Source organism: Pseudophryne corroboree, chromosome 1, assembly GCF_028390025.1.
Source record: "Pseudophryne corroboree isolate aPseCor3 chromosome 1, aPseCor3.hap2, whole genome shotgun sequence".
NCBI classification, from domain to species: Eukaryota; Metazoa; Chordata; class Amphibia; order Anura; family Myobatrachidae; genus Pseudophryne; species Pseudophryne corroboree.
In genome coordinates, this window is record NC_086444.1 from 578325069 (window position 1) to 578339792 (window position 14724).

Consider the following 14724-nt stretch of genomic DNA (forward strand, 5'->3'; position numbering starts at 1 on the left):
AATTGTTAGCTGGATTATCATCTATTAAGATTGCAGTTTAAAGGAATACCCTAATTTTATGTTTGATCAATCATCAGGGATATAATAGGATTTTAATTACCTACCGGTAAATCCTTTTCTCGTAGTCTGTAGGGGATACTGGGAATCTATTTAGTACAGTTTCAGGGAAGATGGTCGAGTCAGTAAGTTGCCACTTGCAACTAAGGTGTACCCGAGTTGCTGTATCTGGGCATTCTAACATAGGGGCACAGTTCAGTGAGGGCGGGGGTCAGTAGAACTGTGGGATAAGCAGATTTAGAGGTGAGCTGCTTCCAGGTTAATTATTTGCACCAAGTATAAATTGGTGCAATGTGCACTGATGATGATGAGTAGCTAACTGAAAGGGAGCTGGCAGACTGCAAAATGCGTACAGCCCTGCATACTTATAAATATGTGCATGTATTTCCATGCACACAATCCTTAATTATGCATTAATGTTGAACCTATAGTAAGCATATTCAGCATTATGAAAATGTTAATTACGTTATACATTTTGGTTTATTGCCTTTACTGTATTTCTATTAGACTTTCTTAGCAAAATTTTTACTATAGCCTTTGAAAAGTAACATTCTTTGAGCAATTTATTAAGGGCCATTCACAGTGACACTGGCTCCAATAAGGGCTTATGCCAGCAATGAGTAAAAAGTAAAGTGATAGCTGATACTATCACTTTATTTCCAGGATCGGACATCCCACACAAGTGCACGTGTGGTCATTATGCCATGTGTTATTTGCGATGTACATTGGGAAGAAACTGCTCTTCCCCATAGAGCAGTGGTTCCCAAACTGTGTGCCGCGGCTCCCTGGGGCGCCTCGGGACACTTGCAGGGGTGCCTTGGATTGGTGATCCAGGACCAATTTAAATTATTTATGATCAATGTAATAAGCAAAACCAGCGCTGGTGGCTGCCAGTCATAAAATATGTGGACAAACAGAAGCAATTCCTGTCCCACACCACATAACTAAACCAAAGGGTGACATATAAACACAATTTACTTCATTTACTATTTATTCTAAATCTCTCAATAAAAACTTTTGCCCTAGGGGTGCCGTGAAAAAAATTCTGATACTCTAGGGCGCCATGATTCAAAAAAGTTTGGCAACCACTGCCATAGAGGAAGCAGGAGCTTGTTAAATAGACTCTTAACACCAGCAGTTGCTCCTTACCTGTCTGGCCACGGAAGAGGTCTGCATTGTGTCTGGTCTCCTACGACAGCTGATGTCACTAGGAGGCAGAACTTAAGTCTGGCAGCAGTGGCAGATGGGTTTTACGTTTGGTGCAGGGCATAAGTCTGGCACTGCTAGCAAATTTGCTGACTTCTAGGGACTGCATCAGTTGCAGCCCCTAGAAGCTAGATAGGGCTGCTGTAATAGCAGGGGAGTTGCCTCACACAGGAAGTGCTCTTTCTGCTATAGCAGATGGACTGGCAGTCGCATGGGGTGAAAACACCTCCCCCTGGGACTGCCTATCTGGCTGTGATTAGCAGGGAGTGCTGCCAAAGGGGAGTCATTACCATTGCTAGGCAGTTCCTGCAGGTGGTGAATTTTACTGGGGAGAGGGGGCTGCAGTCCACCACCTCTTAACACCATCCTGTTAGAAAACTATGGTGATAGCTGCTGTGAAAGCTTTTGTTAACAAAGCAAGAGATATCTCCTATATGTCCTGCCTTACATCCTTGTCAAATAGGGGTGATACTTAATTCTACATTAAACATGAAGAAACAGCCTCAATATTTATATACTGACCAAGACAAGCACTTCTATATAATCTAAACATAACGCTACAACGAAATGAGTGACTGGAACTACATTCTTATACATATAGTATCACATTGAAATCACACATACTTTGTCATTAAATATCAGCTATTTATTGATTACAAAAAATATTCAAAAGTGACAAAATGACCAATGAGCTGAAATAAAAATGACATAAAATAAAAAAAAGTTAATCAGGATATTTTTACTTAGTAGTTTAACATGTTTAGTGGAAATAAGAAAGATCACTAGCTATCAGTTAATAAACGGTCTTCTAAATGTAACTTTACCACCACTTCCATAGAATGAGTTAATATAAACATACACAAGGCTCCTTGCCCTGGGACCTCCTGCATCAGCATTGCTTGGAGACATGAGGTGTGTACTGAAGCTGACTGGATATGCAATGGTACAGTGCCTTCTGATCAGCTTTCTCCACTACTGCAGCAGTGTTACCTTCTTTTATAGCTTACTTCCTCCGTGCTCCTGCAAAGTCTGTGGATTCCCAAAGTCTATATTTAATAAATAACAGTTAACAAAAGAAGGGGTCTCCCTTTAAATGAGAAACATAGTGTATTATTGATCACCAGCCCTCATCTGGAACTGCTGTATCCATTACATTGTCATTTTAGTATATAGTTACATCATATTTATTGAACATTTTATTTGTGTTTCAATCTTGATTATATTTAAGGTGTCTTTGCTGTAAAATACAAGGAATGAATGGGGTTATTGAAAAGCTTTATTAGCCTGACAGACAACTTGTTTCTGCTACTGAAAAACCTTTAATTTGAAATTCACTAGAAACATACACCGTATATTGAGACGATTACTTTAGACTTTTATGTTGCTGCATGGCAGGTGTGCTGTGTAACTCATTTACCCAATGGAAATAAAAATGTCCTTATATTCAGGGCCATGTTGTTAATCATTCACAACTGTAAAAGCATGTGATAACTTGCATAAAGCAAGCCACTGTGCTGCCATTTTACTCTCATTTACTTACTATTCTTAGCATGAGAAGGACATTTCCCTCATAGAGTGTATTTTCCCCTCAGATAAGCTAAACTTGTGGGAAAATATCCACTTCTGTGCTGGTAACTTAGGTCCAGCGTCTGTTCATGCATGTGCTGTATGCCAGTGTGTGTATAATGGTTACACATCCATGATAAGTGGCAGGACTATGCATTTTTTTATAAGGACTAAAGGAAGTATTATGCCACACTGGAACACATATCCTTCACACTTGGGCAGAAACAGCTCTGTCAAACATACGCTCCAGAATGCGATGGATACAAGCAAAACTAGGGCGATCAGTGGGCATATTGCTCCAGCAGAGGCGCATTAGATTGTACAATTCCAGTGGACAGTTTTCCGGACATGACAAAATGTTTCCATCTCTAACATAATAGATGACTTCTTCATGAGCCATGCCGTAGTATGGCTGCATGCCATAAGTGAATATTTCCCACAGAACAACACCATAAGCCCAAACATCAGACTCTGTTGTATAACGGTTGTAAAATATGGACTCTGGAGGCATCCAGCGGATTGGTATGGCATCATTCTCATTTGCTTTGTAATAATCAGCTGAGTATATGTTCCTGGAAAGACCAAAATCTGCAATTTTGACCACCATGTTCTCACCCACCAAACAGTTCCTGGTGGCCAAGTCACGATGTACAAACTTCCTTTCTGAGAGGTAGGCCATTCCTGCTGACACCTGACGGGCAATATGTAGTTGATCAGTACAAGAAAGAGGTGATGGATTCAGGTCTGAGAGCCTGACTTTTGCAGCAAGACTACTGTGGCTTAGGCTACTTAGAGCTCGTGGTGATCTATGACGCAAATATTCATTTAAATCTCCGTGGGCCATATATTCAAAAAGCAGGCACATCGGTTTCCCAACAGCACACACACCTGTAAAGAGATTAAAAAAAGAAAACTATTATAAGCAATGTAGTCACTTAGGGTCTGATTCATGTTTGTAAGTAAAGCAAAAAAGCAAGCAACTGGGCAAAACCATATTGCACTGCAGGTGGGGCAGATGTAACATGTGCAGTGAGATTTAGATCTAGGTGGGATGTGTACAAACGGAAGTCTAAATTGCAGTGTAAAAACAAAGCTGTCTAACATATGTGGGCTACATGCAAAAGCAAACGGTATTTACTCTGCACAGAAAAAATATAAATGTATTTGCTCCCCTCGCATGGCAACATGGGCCAGTATTTACTAAAAATTCGAGTTTGGACGATTTGTGTTTTTTTTTTCTAAGTCCCAATCCGGGAATTCACTAAGCACCAATCTCGGCAGTGTCTGGTCTATTCGTAATGGTTTGAATGACAACCTTCCGAAATACGAATGAATAGACCATCGGTCAAACGCGGCTGTTATTTCATACAATACGGGCATTCACTATTCTTTCGTATTTGGGTGTTAGTTTCTGAGTGCTCAAGTGCGGGTCTGTTTTTTTTCGTTTTGTTAAAAAAAGCAGCAAAAAAATAGACCTGCTTTTTCCAGTCGAGTTTGGATAACCATGCACGGATCAGTGAGATCTGTGCATGGTTATCTATGGGAAAGGGTCTGTTTAGTGTTAAAACTGAAAAAAAAAATTGCGCGGGGTCCCCCCTCCTAAGCATAACCAGCCTCGGGCTCTTTGAGCCGGCCCTGGTTGAAAAAATATGGGGAAAAAATTATAGGGGTTCCCCCATATTTAATCAACCAGCACCGGGCTCTGCACCTGGTCCTGGTTCCAAAAATATGGGGGACAAAAAGCGTAAGGGTCCCCCGTATTTTTAAAACCAGCACCGGGCTCCACTAGCCAGGTACATAATGCCACAGCCGGGGGACACTTTTATACTGGTCCCTGCGGCCCTGGCATTACATACCCCACTAGTCACCCCTGGCCAGGGTACCCTGGAGGAGTGGGGACCCCTTCAATCAAGGGGTCCCCCCCTCCAGCCAACCAAGGGCCAGGGGTGAAGCCCGAGGCTGTCCCCCCCATCCAAGGGCGGCGGATGGGGGGCTGATAGCCTTGTGAAAAATGGTGAATATTGTTTTTAGTAGCAGTACTACAAGTCCCAGCAAACCTCCCCCGCAAGCTGGTACTTGGAGAACCACAAGTACCAGCATGCGGTGGAAAACCGGGCCCGCTGGTACCTGTAGTACTACTACTAAAAAAATACCACAATAAAAACAGGACACACACACCGTGACAGTACAACTTTATTACATACATGCACACCAACATACACACATACTAAGCAACCAGCACCGTATTTAAGCAACCAGCACCGGGCTCTGCGCCTGGTCCTTGTTCCAAAAATACGGGGGACAAAAAGCGTAGGGGTCCCCCGTATTTTTGAAACAAGCACCGGGCTCCACTAGCTGGACAGATAATGCCACAGCCGGGGGTCACTTTTATACAGTGCCTTGCGGCCGTGGCATCAAATATCCAACTAGTCACCCCTGGCCGGGGTACCCTGGGGGAGTGGGGACCCCTTCAATCAAGGGGTCCCCCCCCCAGCCACCCAAGGGCCAGGGGTGAAGCCCGAAGCTGTCCCCCCCATCCAATGGGCTGCGGATGGGGGGCTGATAGCCTTTGTGAAAAGTGTTTGATATTGTTTTTAGTAGCAGTACTACAAGGCCCAGCAAGCCTCCCCCGCAAGCTGGTACTTGGAGAACCACAAGTACCAGCATGCAGCGGAAAAACGGGCCCGCTGGTACCTGTAGTACTACTACTAAAAAAAATACCCCAATAAAGACATCACACACACACCTTGAAAGTATAACTTTAATACATACATGCACACCAACATACATACATACTTATCCTATGTTCCCACGCAGGTCGGTCCTCTTCTCCAGTAGAATCCATGGTGTACCTGTAGAAAAAATTATACTCACATAATCCATGGTTGAAGGCTCCTCTGCTTGTAATCCTTTTGTAATCCACGTACTTGAAAAAATAAAAAAACGGATACCCGACCACGAACTGAAAGGGGCCCCATGTTTTCACATGGGACCCCTTTCCCCGAATGCCAGAAACCCCCTCTGGCTGATGTCTAAGTGGGTTTCTTCAGCCAATCAGGGAGCGCCACGTTGTGGCACCCTCCTGATCGGCTGTGTGCTCCTGTACTGTCTGACAGGCGGCACACGGCAGTGTTACAATGTAGCGCCTATGCGCTCCATTGTAACCAATGGTGGGAACTTTCAGGTCAGGGGTGAGGTCACTTTCGGTCAACCGCTGACCTGAAAGTTCCCACCATTGGTTACAATGGAGCGCATAGGCGCTACATTGTAACACTGCCGTGTGCCGCCTGTCAGACAGTACAGGAGCACACAGCCGATCAGGAGGGTGCCACAATGTGGCGCTCCCTGATTGGCTGATGGAACCTTCTTGGACTTAAGTCAGAGGGGGTTCCAGGCATTCGGGTAAAGGGGACCCATGTGAAAACATGGGTCCCCTTTCAGTGCGAGGTCGGGTATCCGTTTTTTTATTTTTACAAGTACGTGGATTACAAAAGGATTTACAGAGGAGCCTAAAACACTGGATTATGTGAGTATAATTTTTTCTACAGGTACACCATGGATTCTACTGGAGAAGAGGACCGACCTGCGTGGGAACATAAGGTAAGTATGTGTATATGGAGGTGTGGATGGATGTATTAAAGTTATACTTTCAAGGTGTGTGTGTGTTGTCTTTATTGGGGTATTTTTTTAGTAGTAGTACTACAGGTACCAGCGGGCCCATTTTTCCGCCGCATGCTGGTACTTGTGGTTCTCCAAGTACCAGCTTGCGGGGGAGGCTTGCTGGGCCTTGTAGTACTGCTACTAAAAACAATATCAATCACTTTGAACAAAGGCTATCAGCCCCCCATCCGCAGCCCATTGGATGGGGGGGGACAGCCTCGGGCTTCACCCCTGGCCCTTGGGTGGCTGGGGGGGAACCCTTGATTGAAGGGGTCCCCACTCCCCCAGGGTTCCCCGGCCAGGGGTGACTAGTTGGATATTTGATGCCACGGCCGCAAGGCACTGTATAAAAATGACCCCCGGCTGTGGCATTATCTGTCCAGCTAGTGGAGCCCGGTGCTGGTTTCAAAAATACGGGGGACCCCTACTCTTTTTGCCCCCCGTATTTTTGGAACCAGGACCAGGCGCAGAGCCCGATGCTGGTTACTTAAATATGGGGGAACCCCTGTCCATTTTTTCCCCATAATTCTGCAACCAGGATCGGCTCAAAGAGCCCGAGGCTGGTTTGCCTTAGGAGGGGGGACCCCACGCAATTTTTTTTTTACATTTAAACTTTTTTTTTTACAAGGTGCACAATGAAGCCCAGCACGTATCTCTCAGATCCGGCCGAGATTCATTGTATTAAAGTCGGCAGTGTTTTACAAGTCACTCACGTAAAACACTGCCAAAAAAAACGAATGACATCGACATCGGAAAAACCGAAAATGCAGAATACGGCAGCTTAGTAAATTAGTCGTAATCAATTCAAAAAGTTGCATATTTACACTTTCGATGTCATTCGTGATTGAACTTTGACCTCAAACGGGAAAATACGAATCTTAGTAAATTTACCCCAGTGTGTCTATCATTAAACCATTAAGATGGATTTGGATTTGTTTTTAATGTTGAGTATGAATATGCAATAGCAGCATCTGCAAATCATGGACAATTATCACTTCTATATAAAGGGCATCTTGGCACCAAGCACCATTACCTTGAAAAAGCTGTGTCTCACAGCAAAATGCGTTGGACCAAGAGCTGGGCACCATTGCAATTTGGATCAACCAGGAGCGAAGCCTAGAAATCCACAGGGATTACCATTTCGATTTAATAAGGACAAGACCGGAGATTTTAATAGGATCTTTGCTGGGTTCCCATCAAGCTTCAAGAGGTCATTCATCTAACCACCAAGCTGGTAATTGCCACTTTTGCATACTTACCTCCCAGGATTGTGTCCAGTCTCCATGGACAAATCCCTATATAAATTCCAGCTCATATATATATATATATATATATATATATTATCATTGAATTGCAGTGCTAATGTGTGCCTTTTTATTTCATGTTAACTTGTTTTTTCTTTTATCAGTCATGTATTAATTCCCGTTGCAACTGTACTTTTTAAAGTATATTATTGTATGAATAAATGTAAATTCTTTACCAGATCCAGCTTATAGCGCTGTTTTACCTGGCATTATTGCTGTCAGGACTAACTATCCCCCTACACAGCAACTAGAGGTGATAGCCACTCTATTTCAGGCCAGGCCTATTGCCCATGGTAAGTAATTTATATACTGTAGGGTATTTATATTATTATTATTATTATTATCCTTTATTTATATGGCGCCACAAGGGTTCCGCAGCGCCCGATTACAGAGTACAAATGCACATAAAAAATAGGAAAACAGTGACTTACAGTTGAATACAATATAGGACAAGTACAGGGCAACTAAGCATAACTACACCAGTAAACATAGAGATAAGTTCCAGGTGGTCAAAAAACTGTGGGATCTGGGCAGTTGAGGATTATTAAAGTAAGAAAAGTATAAGCACATGAGGGAAGAGGGCCCTACTCGTGAGAGCTTACATTCTAAGGGGAGGGGTAGACAGACAGGGATGACACAGATGGGGTACATAGAGAGCGTGGAATAGAGGGTTATGTTGAGATTTGGCTAGGTTTGGTAAAGAAATGGGTCTTAAGAGCCCGTTTGAAGTTTTGTAGAGAGGTGGAGAGTCTGAGGGGGAGAGGTAAAGAATTCCAGAGAAATGGAGCAGCACGTGAAAAATCTTGGAGATAGGAGTGGGAGGAAGTAATCAGAAGACAGGAGAGACGGCGTGCATTAGCAGAGCGAAGAGGACGGGTGGGAGAGTAAAGGGAGATAAGGTCAGAGATGTAGATGGGAGAGGAGTGGGTGAGTGCTTTGTAAGTGAGTGTGAGAAGTTTGAATTGGATTCTGAAAGGGAAGGGAAGCCAGTGGAGGGCCTGTAGGAGGGGGGAGGTAGACGTAGTGCGTTTGGTGAGGAAGATGAGCCGGGCAGCAGCATTGAGGATAGATTGGAGTGGAGAGAGGTGATTGTCAGGGAGACCAGTTAAGAGGAGATTACAGTAGTCCAGTCTGGAAATAATCAGTGAGTGAATAATGATCTTAGTGGCATCCTGTGTGAGAAAAGGTCTGATTCTAGAAATGTTTTTGAGATGAAAATGACAGGTTTGTGAGAGGTGCTGAATGTGTGGTTTGAAGGAGAGGGAGGAGTCAAGGATTACGCCAAGACAGCGTACTTGGGGGCTAGGGGAGATAGTTGTGCCATCAATGGATAATGAGATTGTGGGAGGTGAGGCTGTGCGGGAGGGTGGGAAGATGATCAGCTCAGTCTTAGACATGTTGAGTTTAAGAAAGCGCTGAGACATCCAGGAAGAGATAGCAGAAAGACAGTTTGAGGTACGAGTGAGGAGAGCCGTGGAGAGATCAGGGGAGGAGAGGTAGATTTGAGTGTCATCAGCATAGAGGTGATATTGGAAGTTAAAAGAACTAATGAGTTCACCTAAAGAGGACGTATAGAGAGAGAAAAGGAGAGGACCAAGAACAGAGCCTTGGGGGACACCAACAGTTAGTGGAAGTGGGGGGGAGGTAGCATCATGAGAGGAGACAGAGAAGGAACGATCAGAGAGGTAGGAGGACAGCCAGGAGAGGGCAGTATCACGCAGACCAAGAGAGTGAAGGATTTGCAGAAGGAGAGGATGGTCCACAGTGTCAAAAGCAGCAGAGAGGTCAAGAAGAATAAGCAGAGAGTAGTGGCCCTTAGATTTGGCTGCATGGAGGTCATTGCAGACTTTTGTGAGGGCAGTTTCAGTGGAGTGGAGAGAACGGAAACCAGACTGGAATGGGTCAAGCAGTGAGTGAGAGGAAAGAAAGGCAGTGAGGCGGTTATAGACAATACGCTCAAGAAGTTTGGAGGCAAAGGGGAGGAGAGAGATGGGTCGATAGTTGGAGAGAGTGTTAGGATCAAGGGTAGGTTTTTTAAGAATAGGGGAGACAAGAGCATGCTTGAAGGCAGAGGGGACAGTGCCTGATGAAAGGGAGAGATTGAGAAGGTGGGCAAGATGGGAACAGGCAGAAGGGGAGAGGTAACGGAGGAGGTGGGAGGGGATAGGGTCGAGCGGGGAGGTTGTGGGGGGGGAGGAACGGATGAGGGCCATGACTTCCTCGCCAGATACATGGGAGAAAGATGTCAGAGTTGGTAAGAGGGAAGGGGAGGGGTGGCAAGGGATGGGTGGTGGCTGGTTGCTGGTCTGGTGGGAAGTGATATCCTGACGTATGGAGTCAATCTTGGATGTGAAATAAGTGGCAAAGTCAAGAGCAGACAATGAGGAAGGGAGAGGAGGTGGTGGTGGGCAGAGGAGGGAGTTAACAGTGGCAAAGAGGCGCCGGGGGTTGGAAGACTGTGTAGAAATGAGGATTTTGAAGTATGATTGTTTAGCAAGGGAAAGGGCAGTACTGAAGGATGAGAGCATGAATTTGAAATGGAGGAAGTCTGCTTTAGAGCGTGATTTCCTCCACTGTCGCTCGGCAGTACGTGAGCATTTTTGTAGGTATCTGGTGCATTTGGTGTGCCAGGGTTGAGGTTTTGATCTGCGAGGGTGAATAGTGGTTGGCGGAGCAACAGAGTCAAGGGCAGAAGTAAGAGATGCATTGTATAGGGATGTGGCTTGTTCAAGGCATGTGAGAGAGAGAAGAGGAGAGAGAAGGGAGTCAAACAGGGAGGACAGGGATGAGGTGTCAATAGCCTCAATGTTACGCTTCGTGATGGTAGCCTTAGGAGGGAGAGATGGGGAAGCAGAGATAGATAAGTTGAAAGAAAGCAAATGGTGGTCAGAGAGGGGAAAAGGGGAATTGGAGAAGTCAGAAATATCACAGCGGTGAGTGAAAACCAGATCCAGTGAGCTCCCGTTCACATGGGAGGGTGAGGTGGTCCACTGGGAGAGACCAAGTGAAGAGGTGAGGTTAAGGAGTTTAGAGGCAGGTGATTTTGTGGGGTTATCGATAGGGATGTTGAAATCACCTAGAATAATGGAGGGAATGTCAGAAGAGAGGAAGTGAGGTAGCCAGGAAGCAAAGTTGTCAAGGAATTTGGAGGAAATGCCAGGTGGACGGTAAATTACAGCAACTCGAAGATTAGTAGGTTGGTAGAGGCGTAATGCATGGACCTCAAATGTAGAGAATGTAAGAGAAGGTTCTGGAGGTATAAGTTGGTATGTGTAGCTTGAGGGTAAAAGGATCCCAACACCACCCCCATGGCGACCCCCGGGTCGGGGTGTGTGTGAGAATGTGAGGCCCCCAGCAGAGAGAGCAGCAGGAGAAGTGGTGTCATGAGGAGTAATCCAGGTTTCTGTAATGGCCAGGAGGTGCAGGGAGTTGGAAATGAAAAGGTCATGAGTGGGGGTCAGTTTGTTGCAAATAGATCTGGCATTCCAGAGTGCACAAGATAGGGGGTATGAGTTTGTGGGAGAGATGTGAATGAGATTATCAGGATTGCTGTAGCGTTGAGGTAGGAGTAATTTGGAAGGAGAAGATAAAGAGGGTGTGATGATGGTGCTGGGGCCTTGGCTAGGAAGGGAGACTGCATGCGTGAAACAGGGAGGGAGTGCAGTTTGATACTGGTGGAGGAGAGGTGAGGAGACAGGCAGAGGAGGGAAAGAGTAGGGTTGAGCGGTGGGGTATAAGTGGTGTGAAGGGGCAGAAGTGAATTGCAATGGGGAAACAGAAGAGGGGTAGGGAGGCAGACAGAGGAGAGGAGGGAGGAGGAGATGTAGGAGACTGTGAGAGAGGGATAGAGGTGGTAACAGGGGACAGAATAAAGGAATAGAAGGACAATGAGTAAGGGGGGTTGCCAGCCTGGCCATAGTGTGGATGGTGTGTAAACTGGTAGTATAATGAGAATAGGGGGAGGAGTGGTGGCTGTATGAGAGAGCAGTGAAGTTTGCAGAAAGAAATACGATTTGCAAGTAATTAAAATGATGTTAATATCTACAGATTACCAGTAAATCAAATATTTGTTGATGTTAGATGGAAAATTACACAGTGTTGGCAAACCACAAGTCAGTGTTACTTCATCAAATATGCTTCTCAATTAAACATTTGTTTTCCAGGTATTTGCAGGGTCAGAGTAAAAGTTGTATTGCAGGTTTTTTGCAGAAAGTGAATGTTTAGTGTCCGGGTAAGTGAGGTTTGGAGAATAATAGGTGTGTACATACATTTGTAGCTGCAGTCCAAGGTTTGGTGGATTGTGATGATTTATTTGCTTTTGTTTGGAGTTTCCATGCAGTTTCCGTCCAGTTAAAGTCCAGTATAAGTGCCAGACGAATCCCTTAGAGATTTTCTCCCTTTGAGATCTTTCTCCACACAATGATTCAGCTACGCTAAATCAGCTAAACTACACACCAATATAAAGCCCAAACATGTGTATGTAAGCACATTGATTGATTGGACCCTCCCCTAGCCCATCACCCATTTGGGGCAATAAAACTTAAACAAACAAATAATGTGTAGGGATGAAACCATTACACATTCCCCAAATAACTACAAATAAAACTTGAATAAATCTGCTAATATTTAATACACTAGTGACTAGACATACCTATGGCTAAGCATTCAGGATATTCCTATATGATAATTAGCAGACTCGGTACAGCTTGCTGGGCATTGTTGTTCCACTAGACATACCTATGGCTAAGCATTCAGGATATTCCTATATGGTACCTGTACACTAAGCAACATTATCAGTTTCACTTTGGCACCCTTCTGTAAAAACAAGGATGACCTGAAGGCCTGTTGCCATTTTGCCAAACCTCCACTGCTGCTCACCCAGAACTGGAATAGTATGTGCGGAAATTACAATGGTTCTGGTCAGATATGCACACCAAGCCACATACTCTCATTTTATGTCAGTTGTGCCTGAGCTTGGCTGTGCCATTTGCATTCCTCCATGGTTTTAACAAATGAAAATTACAATGTGTGTGTATAGCTAATGTGATACAAATAACTGACCATGGACTCTTCGTGGGATGACTTCACTTTGGAATGCAAAGAATCCTGTACTCAGAAAATGATTAATACCACATACTTTCTTGAACCATAACCTTGTTTTTAAAGACTTGGAGAATGACGTACTATTGTGTAAATAGGAAAATATATTCCTTAATATTCATTAATGTATGTATTCTAAAAGCACATAACAAAAATATGTCACCACTTACATGTGAAGACGTCAGAGTGAGTGTTTTAACCTGCTTGACATTTGTTTAAAGTGTATTTATATTCTGGTGCTCCGTATAGGTGATTCATCATGGGATGCATTGAACGTTCCTTTTAAAATTTTAGTCCAAGCTACAAATAGTTTCATTCAAATCCTGATCCCCCACAGAGCCTACATGTGCCCTGGACACTCAGGATACACCCAACTGCCCTAAGTGTCATACTTATCAATATTATATTTACTACACTAATATGAAAACTGACCCTTTTCAGATTATTTCAGTATCACAGAAATGTATCAAAGGTCAATTGGAGAATTTGCTAAATTCTCCTCCAAGTCCATAAATTTGCATTTCTATTTTAGAAAGCAGATTGTATTTCCCATTATTTACTGAAATCTAATTGTGAAAAAATATTAGATGGCGTTAAGATGGCTTTCCCCTGTTTCACCTACTCTAGCTCAGCCTTCCCTGGGAAAACAGAGCACAGAGTAGACTCCTGTGATCAGCCATGTGTGCGTGCCATGTGTGACAGACCACAGGCTGATCACAGAATAAAAAATGAAATTACAATTAACAAATAACACCTGTATCCAGGGACCAGTGATTGTTGAGCGAGCTGGTCGTATGACCTTTGTGCTCTGTAACCCCACTCAGATCTGTAAAGTGAACCTAGATGCTGTGAAGTCATGGCCAGCATCCCAGTTTAATGCACAGAACCCAGGAGAAAGGTACAGATTGGGCACTGACAATAGGCATGTGCTGAGGGCATGTGCACTTGTGTAGGGGGCATCTATCTCTGCTGTTGCTATTTTACACATGGTTTAGGGCTTTTTCTTTGCTGTTTGTTGACTACTACTACTTTAGAGTAATGATTTTTCACACATAGGGGCAGATGTATTAAGCCTGGAGAATGTATATAGTGGTGATAAGTGCTCCAGTCAGTCAGCTCCTAACTGTCATTTTTCAAATCCGTAATGATTGGCTGGTGCGTTATCACCATGTGCAATCACTGGTTTATCACTTCTTTATTCCTTCTCCAAGTTAATACATCTGCCCCATTATTCTTAGTACATTTCTGTGTTGTATTGTTTTCTATTGAAAGTACTTACGAGTTGGTTACATTGATTATTGCTAATACATTACAAATTTGCAAAAAAATTTTTAAACAGAAATAACTGCCGTGTGTTTGTGCCACTGCTATGCTGCTTAGTGTAGCCAGCCCAGCCTTTGGCCTATGTTGGTGAACACTATTGAGAGTTAGGTGGTGGTCAAAATAGGAAATGACTGCAAATTAATGTTATTGAGGTTAGTAATACTGTAGGAACAAAGACAGGCCCAAAATGTGTGATACTGGGGGGGATGTAATAGAGTGTGAGAATCAGAAAGTGAGAGATTTTGGGAGAGTTCTCCTGTTTTTTTTAAAGTGGCAATCATTACATGGCAAAACCAGGTTGGTTTTCCCATGTAAATGATTGCCACTTTAAAAAAAACAGAAAAACTCTCCCAAAGTCTCTCACTTTCTTAATCTCACACCCTATTACACCCCCCCCCCCTAGCTTTATTGACAATTTAAAAAATAAATAAATACAAAACCATAACCAGTGAGGGCAGTTTTGGCAAAATCAAAACCGGACAACGAATTAGAACTCAAACCAGCAAAA

At 43.9% G+C, this 14724-nt stretch overlaps 1 protein-coding gene across 2 annotated transcripts in view; it reads right to left on the minus strand.

The window, feature by feature from the left end:
- Positions 1-2942: 2942 nt before the first annotated feature.
- Positions 2943-14724, minus strand: part of MUSK (muscle associated receptor tyrosine kinase) — a 408957-nt gene continuing 397175 nt past the window's right edge. For both annotated transcript variants that reach the window (XM_063914218.1, XM_063914217.1), the window contains one exon: positions 2943-3717. In XM_063914218.1, coding sequence (XP_063770288.1) covers positions 3038-3717 — 680 coding nt within the window. In that variant the 3' untranslated portion in view covers positions 2943-3037. The remainder of the gene's footprint in view (positions 3718-14724) is intronic.